The sequence below is a fragment of the Prunus dulcis genome, chromosome 1 (assembly GCF_902201215.1).
Source record: "Prunus dulcis chromosome 1, ALMONDv2, whole genome shotgun sequence".
In the NCBI taxonomy this organism is placed as follows: domain Eukaryota; kingdom Viridiplantae; phylum Streptophyta; class Magnoliopsida; order Rosales; family Rosaceae; genus Prunus; species Prunus dulcis.
In genome coordinates this window covers 31,937,361-31,952,174 of record NC_047650.1, presented here as the reverse complement: position 1 = coordinate 31,952,174, position 14,814 = coordinate 31,937,361, and the positions used below count along the sequence as shown (strand labels likewise).

Sequence of the window (14,814 nt, the reverse complement as noted above, 5' to 3'; positions counted from 1 at the left end):
ACTTCTATGCATTTCTTGGATAGCGACGGCCAAGCTCAGTTGTTGGAACTATATCCGGAGACGCATGGCTAGTAGTAGATGGTGTTTCTTGCCCATCAAGGAATACAAAGTCCTTATCTGTGTGGTTCGAATAGCTGAATGGACTTTCAGGCCAATTGCTATTAGGTGAGGTTTTCACTTCAACTTGATCACCAGCACTGCCATTTCGTTGTGGACTACTTTTGAAAGCATGGGAGTTGAGGTCTTTTTCGTTGAAAATTTCGAATATGGCTCGAACCCCAGCATGCTTCAAGATATGCCTCTGCTTGTAAAGGAAGGAAGCTACAAAGATAATGAGAGCTAGAATTGAAGCCACCCCAGCAATGAGGAATAGGCCCCAAAAGCTTTCAAGCCCAAGAATGTTGCTTGAAACCCTTGGACCAGAGTTATCTTGACATTTGCCCCCTCGACTGAACCAATTGTTTTCGATGTTCACTGTCTTATCTCTTTCGGTCACGTTTAGGATTGCCTGTGAAATATCTGGTACAAGAGGGGAGCGTTTTGGAAACACCTGCAAAGTCGTCCCAAAGAAGTCATATGAGAAAAAATGAACCCACATTTGCTTGCATGTGTTATCTGTCTATAGGAGAGAAATATCTTACAAAGGCAAAGCCATCAGTTTTGAAGATTGGACCAATCATGGTATATTTGGAACAATATTTTGCAAGAAAAAGCTTTATGTTGGGGGTTTCATTAACAAAAGCAGTAATACCACCCTTTTCACTCCCTTTGGAAAGAGCTTGGTCACAGTCTTCCATGGAAGTCATAGCCTTAAGCTTGGATTCATCAAAACCAATTTGTTTCAAGAGTTCATGAACAAAAGAATTCTTCATGTAGCCGACACTATCCCCACTCCTTATAAGATCCTTTATATCGGTGACAGTTGGCCGGAGTCGTTCAGCTGTTAATAGTGATGCTAGATTAGCTGTGTAACTTTGTGACAGTACTAGCACAACAAATATCCATATTATCATCAAGAATCTGCCCAAGTTGCTAACCACTCTTTCCTCTGTAAAATTGAATTCAAAAAGTGTGCAAAAAGTAAGTGTCAATAGGCGCATAGGCTGAGGGAAGGAAAACGAAGCTGTTAAGAATTCTTAATTTGATAGAGAGGATGCATATACTTACTATGTGAAAACACCATGGTTGAGAAAGAGAACCAGAAACTTGGGCCAACTTGATGTGAGGGAGGGCCACGGAAATCTTCATTAATTTGATGTTCAAGCACCCAAATGACGAAACCAATGTAGACGAAGAAACAAAAAGTTGTAAGCCATAAGTCCCAAGTCAAAGGTTTCAAGAAAACCCATGCATTTTTGCTTCCGGTGTCTACGATTGGCACAACCATTACCACACCAGATTCTGTGTATGGCATTGTGAAGTCTACATACAAGGATCTATTTGCTGTAATTGTTATATCTCCCACCACAGCATCAAATTCCTGTCAAGCAAACATGTTAAATCAGAAGAAGGTACGTGATGCAAGTCATTGGCATTTATATTAGAGACAAAGAATTTTACCTCAAGATATACTTGATAGACCAAATCATTGTAAGTTCCAGCGCTGGTTCCATCAGGCTTTGCAAAGGGAATGAAGTCAAAAGGAAGATCGTATGGTAATACTTCAAGTGCAGCCTTAAAGACATCGATACTAAACCCCGTGACGTCGGTTGTGTTAGTGCTATGATTCTTGGCTACCTTAACAAACTCAGTAAAAGCAACCTTCATAGGAACACCAATTTTCAACCTCTTGCCATTTGTTGGGATCTCCCATCCCTTAGGAACAGATTGTGAACCTCCAGGCCATATAATCGGTATAAGATCACATTTCTCAGAAGTTGAAAGTATACTAATGTTTGTTGAATTCAATGTTTTCACCATGCCATTTTCCGGTGTCCAAAATGCAATTGAACTTACTCCAGTCCCATTTACATTAACTATCTTAAATGTTGATGGTTGAAGTTGAAGTTGCCAATCCTTAAGACTAAACTCTCCAGCTAGGCCTTTGAATGTAGTGTTAGATAAGGCCTGGACAAGCTTTGGACCATATTGAGAGGCCTTGAAAGTGTCAAGATCTGTTGAGTTGAATGAAGGATTCCTCTTTTGGAAATCAAAGCTTGCATTCCCAACTTGTTCAACTGCCAAGGCTAGTGCGAAAGTGGCATCATAAGCTCGAAGTCCAAACACGTCACAATCAAAATCAATGATGGCTGGATTGTCTTGTTGGAATTGCCTCTTCCACTTCATTCTGAAGTTTGTAAGCTCCATTGTTATTGGAACCTCTGTTTCCACACCCAATACTCCTTGCATTGAATTTAGGGCAACCGAACGTGTTGACCATAAGCGATTTCCTACCCCATTAGTCAAGATCCAAACATAGCCTTTGCTCATCATTCCAATCTCTTTTGCCTTGGCAAATAGACTGTTGGACAGCTTGGGCGTCATGTGCACAATGAACACTCTTGTTGGCATAGCCATTAACTTGGAAAGCTCTTTACCAACTTGATCATCAGTGGCAGATGGAGGGATGACACTCCGATAGGGGACATGAGCATCAACGTCTTGCAAGGCATCGATTAAAAAGGGTATGACTCCCTCTCCATACGTATTGTCGACGTATATCGGCACAACTTGTCTCCATCCAAAATGTTTAACAATGGCACTTATGGCTTTCACTTGGTATGAGTCAGTTTGTGTAAGTCGAAAAAAGTAGGAGCTTCGGAGAGACGTAAGAGAGGGGCTTGTTGCAGAAAATGATAAAATGGGGACATGAGCTTGGTCTCCAAGGTTAATAACGAAGCATGCCTGCATTGATGTCACTGGCCCTAGGATTGCTTGCACTTGTACATTCTTTATCAGATCCAGAGCTGTGTCCCATTGACAAAAAAGTGGCAATTGTGATGGATTAATTTGATAATATTAGGAAATGTTATGCTTATTATAACGGTTAAATCGTTATCAATGATAGTTAATTATGAACAGATAACATAGCAAACGATTATTGGTATGCGCTACAAATTTAGGGTTGACCATTGAAGAATTTTCAAAGTTCGATGGGGCCTCACACGGTTTGAAGGCAACCTTCTGACGAATCTGATCCCTTTTCTTTCTTTCTTATGAGTTTTGGGACATGTAATGAAATGAACCTTACCTTTAGCTTGGCAAGCGATAAAACTAAATGAATTACTCTGTGCAAAGGACCAACTAGTGTAGTGGTATGGAGTATTTACTCCCTCAGGCAAGGTCCTGGGTTCGAGTCATAGCATCCGTATAGTGTGTGTGAGTTTAGTAGGCCATCGCCCCTCTCAATAGAATAGGTCCTCAAAAAAAAAAAAACAAAAAAAACTCTGCTTTTAACTTCTCAAAGCCCTACTACATTCTGACCCAAAAAATAAAAGCCCCACTACACTTGCATATAGGGGTGGGCATGGGTTGGGTTGGGTCGATTTTTATCTCAATCTGTAATCCAACTCGATATATAGCGGTTTATGATTTCTTGGACTTAAGACTTGCTTATTATTAGGCCAACCCGACTCTTTTGTGATTCGGTCGGGTTAAATCAAAATTAAGTCCACCTTTAAGTTTTGATTCCAACCCGTGCATAGAGATTTATGATTTATTGAACCTAAGACCCTCTAATTATCGAGTGGGTAGTTTAGTCGAGTTAACCCGAAATTGTGCCCACCCTTATTTGCATATAGAGTTGGACATCAATCCAATTGAACCGACTACATCGGCTAATTTGAACCGTGGTGATCAGTTTAGTTCAATTTTGACTAAAAAAGTCAAATAATTCAAAATCAAAATGGACCATAATTGTTCGATTTAGTTATGGTTTTGAGTTTTTGTAAATGGATCTAATCCAATTGGACTAACAAAGTTGAAAAATTGGAAAGAAAAAAGAATTAGACTAATGTGCAACCCTCCCAAAGCAAGCCAACCCAAACCGTCCAACATTGGTTTAGCTAGGTCCGGTTTCCTTAGTGATTTTTGTTGATGGGGACAAAAACACGGTACACCCTCCTTTTTGAACTTCCAAACAAATTCATAGCACCCTGGTATATAATATAATTCTCTTCTTGATTTTGGCATTAATTGGTTTTTAGACTGGAAAGAAAATGATGGAGATGCATAAAGGGTATATGATTCATTATTAGAACAGGAGATAAGTATACAAAATCTCAATTAGAACATATATATACATATATATATATATATATATATATGCATGGTTTAGAGAGAGAACCTGCAGAAGCTGCACCAACAACAGTGTGTTTGGAGTTCCTGGTGTGCAAAACCAGCCTGGTCTTGAAGTGAGCATGAGATGCATAAAAGTCCTCGAGAGCCATTTTGATGCAACTCAAAAAAATCTTCCCACCCACATTCTGTGCATCAAGATCAACAACAACGCCCACATTCACCGGGATCGTTTTGTTTTCCGCAGCCACAGCCACAGCCACAGCCATACTGAAACTCCATGAGAAGAAGAGAAAGCACAAAAACATTGGGTTCTTTGTTATGGTCATCATATTATAATGTGAATATTTGATCACATGGTCACTCGTATATATTCTGAAGCAAATGAAGGGTGACTGGTACTTAAATATTTTTATGTGGATGTCATGGCATCTAATCTTATATGCGGTAGGTGGATATGAAAAGTCCATTGAAAAAGAATCGGTCGGTCAGCGTTAGGACCCCAATCCATACGGACAGAACAAAATTAATCAAGCCTTTCTTTGCTTAATGTAACCATTAACAATTTAAAAACTCAAAGTTAGAATGAATTAACAAAACATCTATAAGACTCTAATTATATATAGATATGGGAAACTAATATTTATTGACTTGCTGACAGTCACTCTGTGGACAAGGATAACGGAGTCTGAGTCTGGGGTCTTTCTACGATTTTAATTGACTTATATATCTATATATATTGTCTCTCCTAGTCATTCATGTTGTCTTTTTGTGGTAATTAATTCATGCATAAATAAATGGTAATTATGTATAATGGAATTTGACAGATGAAACAACTCTCCCATTTCATCTCTGTGTAGCTTGTGCTGCAATTTACCCATTAAACAACTAATTAGGTTTATATAACTAGAAAAGACCTACCAAAACCTTGTCATGTATAGTCGGAAGTATTGAAGATGCGTCGCAAAAGATGCCAAAACCAAGTCGTCTAGACTTTAGATCCCACCACTTGATTCAAAGTTGTCTTGAGTTGAAGCATTTTAATACATGTCAATTTAACTATTGTTTTCTAGAGATTCTTGACAAACCGCAACAGGTGAGTGTGGAGCTGATCTATATGTGGTTTGAATGTTCTGCTTGGTGGGCAGGTGAAATAAACTCACAATGCTGAATTCATACTGGAATCAATTAATTGATTTCTCTTTGTATTAGTACCATTGTAATTTTTTTTTTTTTAATGCAAGATTACTTCTAAGCAAAACGATCTGTTACAGGAGTTGTATGCATTTCTTGAACAGGGATAATATCAAGCTCAATTTTTGGAACCATCTCCGGAGACGCATGACTAGTAGTAGATGGCGTTTGTTGCCCTTCAAACAATACAAAGTCCTTGTCTGTGTGGTCCAAATAGCTGAATGGACTTTCAGGCCAGTTGCTATTTGGTGAGGCTTTCACTTCATCTCCAACACCACCAATTCCATCTCTTTGTTGACTGCTTTTGAAAGTATGGGAGCTGATGTCTTTGTCGTTGAAAATTTCAAACATGGCTCGAACCCTTCTCCATTTAGAAGCTCTTGAATCAGAGTGCTTCAAGACATGCCTATGCTTGTACAGGAAGGAAGCTAAAAAGATAATGAGAGCTAGAATTGAAGCCATCCCAGCAATGAGGAAGAGGCCCCAAAAGCTTTCAAGTCCAAGACTATTGCTTGAGACCCTTGGAGTAGTGGACTTATCTTCACACTTGCTTTCTTGACTGAACCATTTGTTCTCAATGTTCATGATCTTCTCTCCTCCAGTCACATTTAGGACCGCCTGTGAAAGATCAGGTACTAGAGGGGAATGTTTTGGAAACACCTGCAAATTAAGTCGTCATCTTTTTTGGTTCCATGTGTTGTACAGGTAACATTTATGTATAGCAGGAAAAAAAGAGATCTTACAAAGGCAAAGCCATCAGTTTTGAAGATTGGACCAATCATGGTATACTTGGAACAATATTTTGCAACAAAAAGCTTCATGTTTGGAATTTCATCAACAACAGCAGCAATACCACCCTTTGCACTCCCTTTTGAAAGAGATACATCACATTCTTCCATGGTTTTGATGGGCTTAAGCTTGGAGTTGTCAAAACCGAGTTGTTTCAAGATTTCACAAACATAAGTGTTCTCTATATAGCCGACATTATCCCCGTTCCTCAGAAGATCCTTTATATCAGTGACAGTTGGTTGGAGCTGTTCCACTGTTAATAGTGATGCTAGATTAGCTGTGTAACTTTGTGTCAATACTAGCACAACAAACACCCATATAATCATCAAAAATCTAGCCAAATTGCTAACCACTCTCTCCCCTGTAAAATTTAATTCAAAAAGTGTCAGTATAGGCATAGGAGGAGAGAAGAAAATATTAGGAATTCTTAACTTGAACTTAGGGAGACGTGATATGGATGTACTTACTATGTGAAAAGACCATGGTTGAGAAAGAGAACCAGAAACTTGTGCCAACTTGATGTGAGGGAGGGCCACGAAAATCTTCGTTAATTCGATGTTCCAGCACCCAAACAACAAAACCAATGAAGATGAAGAAACAAAAAGTTGTAAGCCAGAGGTCCCAAGTCAAAGGTTTCAAAAAAACCCATGCACATTTTCTTCTGGTGTCTCTTATTGGCACAACCATTACTACACCAGATTCTGTGTATGGCATTGTGAAGTCTACATACAATGATCTATTTGCTCTAATTGTTGTGTCTCCCACCACAGCATCATACTTCTGTCAAGTAAACATGTTAAATCAGAGCACAATTCCAATCAGTTATTTGTATGTATAATAGACACAGAATTTTACCTCAAGATAGACTTGATAGACCAAATCATTGTAAGTGCCAGCGCTGGTGCCGTCCGGATTTTCAAAGGGAATGAACTCAAAAGGAAGAGCATATGGTAATACTTCCACTGCAGCATTAAAGACATCGATACTGAACCCCGTAACATCTGTTGTGTTTGTGCTAGGAATCTTGGTTACCTTAACAAACTCAGTAAAACCAACCTTCACAGGAACTCCTATTTTCAACTTCTTGCCACTTGTTGGGATCTCCCATCCTTTAGGAACAGACAGAGAATCTCCAGGCCATATGATGGTTCCAAAATCACACTTCTCGGAAGTTGAAAGTATACTGGTGTTTGTTGAACTCAATGTTTTCACCATACCATTTTCCGGTGTCCAGAATGCAATTGTTCTTACTCCATCACCATTTACATTGAGTATCTGAAATCTTGATGATTGAAGTTGCCCACAGTCAAGACTAAAGTCTCCAGCTATGCCTTTGAATCTAGTATTTGATAAGGCCTGGGCAAGCTTTGGACCATATTGAGACACCTTAAAAGTATCAAGATCTGTTGAGCTGAAGGAACCATTTCTCTCTTGGAAACCAAAGCTTGTATCCCCAACTTGTTCAGCTGCCAAGGCTAGTGCAAAAGCAGCATCATAAGCCCGAAGGCCAATCACGTCCACATAGACATCAATGATGGCCGGATTGTCTTGTTGGAATTGCCTTTTCCACCGCATTTTGAATTCTGTAAGCTCCATTGTTGTTGGAACCTCTGTTTCCACACCTAGAACCCCTTGCATGGAACTCAAGACCACCGGTCCCAATGACCTCAAACGATTACCAGCCCCATTCGTCGTGATCCAAACATAGCCTTCACTCATCATTCCAATCTTATTTGCCATGGCAAATAGTTTAGAACAAAGATGGGGCATCATATGCACAATGAAGACTCTAGTTTGCATGGTCATCAACTTGTAAAGCTCTTTCTCGATTTGTTCATCAGTGGCTGATGGGGGGATGACACTCCGATAGGGGACATGAGCATCAACTTTTTGCAATGCATCAACTAAAAAGGGTATGACTCCTTCCCCAAACGTATTGTCCACGTAAATCGGCACAACATGTCTCCATCCAAAATTTTTAACAATGGAACTTATGGCCTTCACTTGGTATGAGTCAGTCTGTGTAACTCGGAAGAAGTAGGGGCTCCGAAGTGAAGCAAGAGAGGGACTTGATGCAGAAAATGATACAATGGGCACATGAGCTTTGTCTCCAAGATTGACAACGAAGCTGGCCTGCATCGATGTCTCTGGTCCCAGGATTGCTTGCACTTCTACATTCTTTATTAGATCCAGAGCTGTGTTACGTTGAAAAAAAATAATAGTAAAAATTGTGATTGCTTAATTTGATCAGATTAAAAATCATTGTGCTTATTAAAATGGTCATGGCCATGATATAGAAAACGATATTGATCTTCACAGGCACGGTACCTAAAATACACAAATCCACCATATAGAGACAACATTAATTAGGTAGGCCATTGAAGAATTTACAAAGCTTGAAGGAGGCTCACACGGTTTGGAGGCTACCTTATTTGACTTGTTTTCTTTCTCATGAGACGTGTAAATTAATGAGATGAAATTATCGATCCTTATCTTATAGCTTACCAAAAGACAAAACATAAAAAACATACCCTTCTTAAACTTTTTTTTTTTTTGTCACAAGCCCCTGTCTTACTAGCGTGAGAGATATTTTAGTAGTCTAAAGTATGCAAAAACCCCAAGTACACTTGCAGACACACCCTTACATTTTGTTCAAATTTACAAGGAAGGAAACATGATGAATGTATATAAATTATATGATTAATGAATCCATAAATAAAAAGCATAAAAGCACATGTAATAATTATATACATCTTCCAGAATTTGACGTTAAATTATGATTCATTATTATAGAACAGGAGATACAAAATGATGATCAATTAGAATACATGCATGGTTCAGAGAGAGAGAGAGAGAGAGAGAGAGAGAGAGAACCTGCAGCAGCTGCACCAACAACAGTTTGGTTGGAGTTCCTGGTGTGCAAAACCAGCCTGGTGTTGAAGTGAGCATAAGATGCATAAAAGTCCTGGAGGGCCATTTTGATGCAACTCAGATAAGTCTTCCCACTGGGAGCATCTAGGTCAACAACAACACCCACATTCACCGGAATCTTTGTGTTTTCCACAGCCGCTGCAGCCGCAGCTGTATTAAAAATCCATGAGAAGAAGAAGAGAAAGCGCAAAAGGATAAAAGGAGCAAGAATAATGGTTGGGTTCTTTTTGATGTTCATATTCATGTGAATTCTTGAAAGCTCTCTCTCTCTCTCTCTCTCTCTCTCTCTCTCTCTGGGGTAACAAGCAGATGAAGGAAGGTTGGCACTTATAAGCAGACTGCAGTAGGTAGATATGAAAAGTCCCTGGAAAAAAAGATGCAAAAGAATCAGTCAGTCACCGCTAGGATTCAATCTATACGGACAGGACCAAATTAATTAAGCACATTCTGTGGACAATCCGTGTAACAGGACTCTGTGAGTCTCGGGTCTTTCTACGATTTTAATTGACATGTATATTTTTCTAATTGTATGATTGAAAAACAATATGTTGTCCCTCTCCAACTCATTCATTTTGTCCTTTTGTGGTAATGAATTAATGTTTAAATGAATATTTTTGACTGAAAAGAGACAAATCAAACTCTGGGCCAACTACGCTAATTAAGTTCAAAGCACCCGATTAGATGCTGATTTAATTAACAATGTACGTGCTTAGTTATTGTGATCATTAAAAATAAATTAAGTTAGTGTCACGAATAACATCATCAAACTCAGGTCTACCAATTTGATTATACAATAATGCAAAACCGTAATTGAATTATTTTTTAATGTTTTGGTAACGGAGATATATACAATTCAATGCCTAGATATTCTTCATCAACTAAAGGCCCAAACATGACAACCAAGGAAAATTCAATGCTTAAACGGACAAGGAAGAAGAAATTCTTCCCCAACTCATTAGGAAAGTGGATACGAAATCTGGTCAAATAAATAGCAGCAAGAGAACTTTCCAGAAGACAATTACTAAACTAGTTACCAAGTAGCCATTCATTTTCTCCAAGCAGCACATGTGGCACTCAAATAATCAGATTGTGTGGAAACCCAGGTGAGGTTCTCATGCAGCCTCATTTTCATAACTTATAAATCATAGTCGATGAAAATTAGCACATATACTAATTGTTTATAAATTATAATACGCAAAAGATATATATATATATAATGTTTTAAGGTGAATATATACAATGCCTAGCTATGTTATTTGATTAATTATCATACAGCAATTATGAAAACTTAATAATTCTGTTACTAATTAATTGTGTTCTTGAGCTCCTTCATGACTTCTTCACATTTCTGGATGTTCTTGACCAACAACAACCTGTAATATTCCTTCTTCTCTGAAGAAAGGTGAGTGTGGATTTGTGTGGTTTGAATGGCCAATCGACTCAGGGCTTGATGGGCTTGGTGGGCGCGTGCTGTTATTGTTTGGTGAAGCTTCGACAGATGTAGCTATATTGCCAGCATTGTACATGTATTTTCCATCTTGAGAGCCAGTCTTTCTAAAAGTATGGGAGCTGAGGTCTTTTTGGTCGAAGATTCTAAGCATCACCTTGATTCTTTTCCATGCAGAAGCTCCTGTTGTCATGAACATGTGCCAATGCCTATAACAGAAGGAGGCTGCAAATATGATGAGAGATAGTGATGAAGAGACCCCGGCAATGAGGAAGAGACCCCTGAAGCTATCAAGGCAAAGACTGTTGGAATCTGAGATGGTGGGTTTTGTATCTGAACATGTTGCATCCCCCGCAAACCATTTGTTTTCAATTTCCTTCATGGCGTCTCCCTCAGTCACGTTCAGAATCGCCCTCGAAACGTCTGGTACTAGAGGTGAACCTTTGGGGAAGACCTGGTACGTTTGTACAAAAGAAGAAACATTAACTGACGTACGTAGCCATGTGTACAAATTCCATTATTCATGTGTTAGTAATGTAGTGTGCAATGTGTTACAAGAATGTGCTCATGGAGCGTTACTTGTGAGAGAAGTAAAGAGAGAGAGAGAGAGAGAGAGAGAGAGAGAGCTTACAAAACCAAAGCCATCAGTTTTGAATATTGGGCCAATCATGGTGTATTTGGAGCAATACTTTGCAAGAAAAAGCTTCATGTTGGGGGTTTCATCAATAGCGGCAGCAATGCCGCCATTTGCACTCCCGTTTGTCAAAAACTCATGGCATTCATCTGAAGATTTATAAGGCTTCAACTTGTTAGGATCAACACCCCTTTGGATCAGAAGATCACGGACGAAAGAACCCTCGATGTACCCGATATACTCCTTGTTCTTTTTAAGATCGCTCAAATTGGAAAAAGTTGGCTGAAGTTGTTGAACTGTTAACAGTGAAGTTAAACTTGCTGTGTAACTTTGAGTCAGTATAAGCACTACAAACACCCACACGATCACCACAAACCTTGCCAAGTTGCTAACCACCTTCTCCCCTGTAAATTAATTCAAGTAAAAATTGATGAAAAAAACAATTAATTGTGGAATTATAAGCATGAACATGAAACATGATGAGGTTGTGGTACTTACGCTGTGCAAAGACCATGGTTGAGAAGGAGAACCAAAAGCTTGTGCCGATTTGGTGGGAGGGAGGGCCACGAAATTCTTCATTAATGCGGTGTTCAAGAACCCAAACAACGAAACCAATGAAGACGAAAAAGCACAAACTTGTGAGCCAGAGGTCCCATGTCAAAGGCTTCAAGAAAATCCATGCACTTTTGTTCTTGCCGTCTTTCATTGGCACCACCATCACAACCCCTGATTCTGTGTATGGCAATGTGAAGTCCACATACAAAGACCTGTTTGCTCTAATTGTTGTGTCCGCTGCCAATGCATCGAAATTCTGTCAAACAAATAAACAAGCCAAAATTTCAATTTCAGCAGATTATAAGTACTTCAAGTGATCATGAAAACTGAAATCATTGAAGAAAATGAAGTTCACATTAATTCGACATACCCCGAGAAAAACTTGTTGGACCAGATCATCGTAGCTGCCAGCACTTGTGCCATCAGGCTTTGCAAAGGGAATGAAGTCATAAGTAACAGCATATGGTAATCCAGCCATTGCAGCATTGAAGACGTCGATACAGAATCCAAAAACTTCGGTTGTGTTAGCGCTAGGACCAGGCACCACCTTCACAAACTCAGCAAAACCATCAATTACAGGAACTCCTACTCTCAATCTTTTGCCGTTTGTGGGAATCTCCCATCCCTTGGGAACAGAGGGAGAGTCCCCTGGCCATAAAATAGGTGCCAGATTAGATTTAGAGGTTGAATATGGACCATTTGTGTTTGTCAAATTCAATTTTTTCTCAAGTCCACTCTGTGGTTTCCAAAACCCAATTGTTTTTGCTCCATTCCCAATCACATTAACCAATTCAAAAATGGAATTTTGTAACTGCCCATCAACAAAGCTGAAATCCCCAGAGAGGCCTCTAAAGTTTGTGCTTGACAAGGATTGGCAAAGTTCTGGACCGTTTTGGGAAACCCCAAAATATTCAAGATCAGTTGATGAGTTGGTTGAAGCATTAGCCTTTTCGAAACCAAAGTTTTCAGTCCCAACATTTTCAACTGCCATGGCCAATGCAAAAGCAGCATCATAAGCCCATAGTGCAGGAACATCTAACTCAGCATCAATTATGGTTGGATTGTCCTCTTGGAATTGCCTTTTCCATCGAGCTCTAAAATCAACGAGCTCTTTTGTTTGTGGCACATAGGTCCTCACACCCAATGCGCCTTGCAGTGAATTGATGACTGAAGCATTCATGGTAGTTAAATGATTGGTCATTCCACTAGCTATGATCCAAACATAGTCTCCATCCATCATATCCATCTCTTGTGCTTTGGCGAAAAGGCGAGAGCCAAGAGAGGGCAACATGTGCACGATGAAGACTCTAGTTTGCATGGTCATTAGCTTGTAAAGCTCTGCAGCAAGTTGGTCATCAGTTGCCTCTGGAGGTATGGCGCTTCGGTAAAGGACCCGAGCTTGAACTTCTTGCAAGGCATCTACCAAGTAAGGTATGACTCCCTGGCCATACTCGTTGTCTATATAGATGGGGACAGCTTCCCTCCATCCAAAGGCTTGGACAACAGCACTTATGGCCTTGACTTGGGAAGAGTCATTTTGTGCAGCTCTGAAAAAATATGGACTCCTAATGGAAGTGAGGGAAGGACTTGTTGCTGAAAATGAGATTATGGGCACTTGAGCTTTGTCTCCAAGCTCAATTACAAAGTTGGCTTGCATCGATGATTTCGGTCCTAGGATTGCTTGTACTTGATCATTCTTTATCAGGTCTAAAGCTATTTGATCAATACCAAAAATACAAGTTAAAAAAAGGGACAAGAACTTAATTACTATGCTTCTTTTCATTTAAAAATAGTCTTATCAAATGAACAGAAGGGTCAAACTTATATAGATGGCAAGAAGAAACAAATTGTTGAAAATTCAAAATGAAAAGCAAAGAAGAGAGAGAGAGAGAGAGAGAGAGAGAGAGAGAGAGAGAGAGACCTGCAGCAGCAGCATCTACAACATCTTCTCTGGAGTCTCTGATGCTTAAAGCCAGCCTAGTTGTAGAGGAACCACGAGAGGTATAAAAGTCTGAGAGGCCCAAGTTGATGCAGCTCAACCAAACTTTTGTGTTTGTTGAATCAAGGTCATCAAGAACCACACCAACATTCACTGGGATTGTTGTTCTGTTCTGTCCCCTGACAACCAAGGAAAATTCAATGCTTAAACAAACAAGGAAGAAGAAAGAACCAAAGAGGTTGGTTGCTCCCATCTTCATGTTTCTATCTGTTTTTGCAAGCTTTAATGATGTTTTTCAAACCAAAGAGGCTTATACATACATATATTTATATAGGATGGAAGGATGGTTGACCAAATACTAGGATCCAAATTTCTGATTCAAATTAAGTAATTATATACGAAAAAATAATTACGAAATACACTATTAATCATTTGATAATATATAGCAATTTCTTGCTAAACTTGACGGTCTTAACAGTGTGTTCTCAAGAATCTTGAATCTTGACCAAATCAAAGTACTAACACGTGATATTGAAAGAGATAGTGTGCTGTTCATACCAAGTCAAAGTATTGGTGTATGGAGTACTTGAAGGATATCAAAATACAATTTAGAATAATTATTTCAATTTGTTTTCTTAATCTCCATGAGCTTCTGGAAAGCATTGGGATATTTAAATGGCCTAAGTACTTGTCAAGGTTAAGCAAATAGTATCTTTTGAGGAAATTTACAACTGTGACGGAGACTTGATCGGAATGTACATCATAAATGATTTTATATGCTGCCGTTGACCTGTAGACAATGACTACATGCTGCCCTGTTCCAACTCTGTTTCTTTCAATCTTGTTCAAGGGCCTGCTGATACTCAATCTAAATGAAATTTCGTATGAATGGGTATATAGGTTCAACAAACTTACTTGGTAAAAAGAATCTCAACTTAAGACTATCTGCTTAATGTTAATATCTACATGGTTTTAGCCTCATCACTAATCACTACTACTCACACCTATCGACGCATGAAAGCTGCCATGATAAATGTATCGGCATACAAAATTAGGTTAAAATCCATTTGTGGCCGAATTATGAATGTA

The 14,814-nt window shown here is 39.1% G+C and overlaps 3 protein-coding genes across 3 annotated transcripts; all 3 read right to left on the bottom strand.

Moving 5' to 3' along the window:
- Window positions 1–4: 4 nt before the first annotated feature.
- Window positions 5–4,544, bottom strand: LOC117618193 (glutamate receptor 2.2-like). The gene is made up of 5 exons (XM_034347802.1): window positions 4,286–4,544; window positions 1,561–2,906; window positions 1,168–1,480; window positions 642–1,048; window positions 5–550 (listed from the first exon to the last, which is right to left on the bottom strand). The coding sequence occupies exons 1-5, from the start codon at window positions 4,542–4,544 to the stop codon at window positions 5–7; spliced, it is 2,871 nt and encodes a 956-aa protein (XP_034203693.1).
- An 841-nt stretch (window positions 4,545–5,385) lies between these two features.
- LOC117616322 (glutamate receptor 2.8-like) lies at window positions 5,386–9,630 on the bottom strand. The gene is made up of 5 exons (XM_034345595.1): window positions 9,094–9,630; window positions 7,075–8,414; window positions 6,687–6,999; window positions 6,174–6,580; window positions 5,386–6,090 (listed from the first exon to the last, which is right to left on the bottom strand). Exons 1-5 carry the CDS (start codon window positions 9,392–9,394, stop codon window positions 5,488–5,490), a joined length of 2,964 nt encoding a protein of 987 aa, XP_034201486.1. The 5' UTR covers window positions 9,395–9,630; the 3' UTR covers window positions 5,386–5,487.
- An 860-nt stretch (window positions 9,631–10,490) lies between these two features.
- LOC117618186 (glutamate receptor 2.8-like) lies at window positions 10,491–13,984 on the bottom strand. The gene is made up of 5 exons (XM_034347795.1): window positions 13,708–13,984; window positions 12,157–13,499; window positions 11,730–12,042; window positions 11,229–11,635; window positions 10,491–11,051 (listed from the first exon to the last, which is right to left on the bottom strand). The coding sequence occupies exons 1-5, from the start codon at window positions 13,982–13,984 to the stop codon at window positions 10,491–10,493; spliced, it is 2,901 nt and encodes a 966-aa protein (XP_034203686.1).
- Window positions 13,985–14,814: the final 830 nt, after the last annotated feature.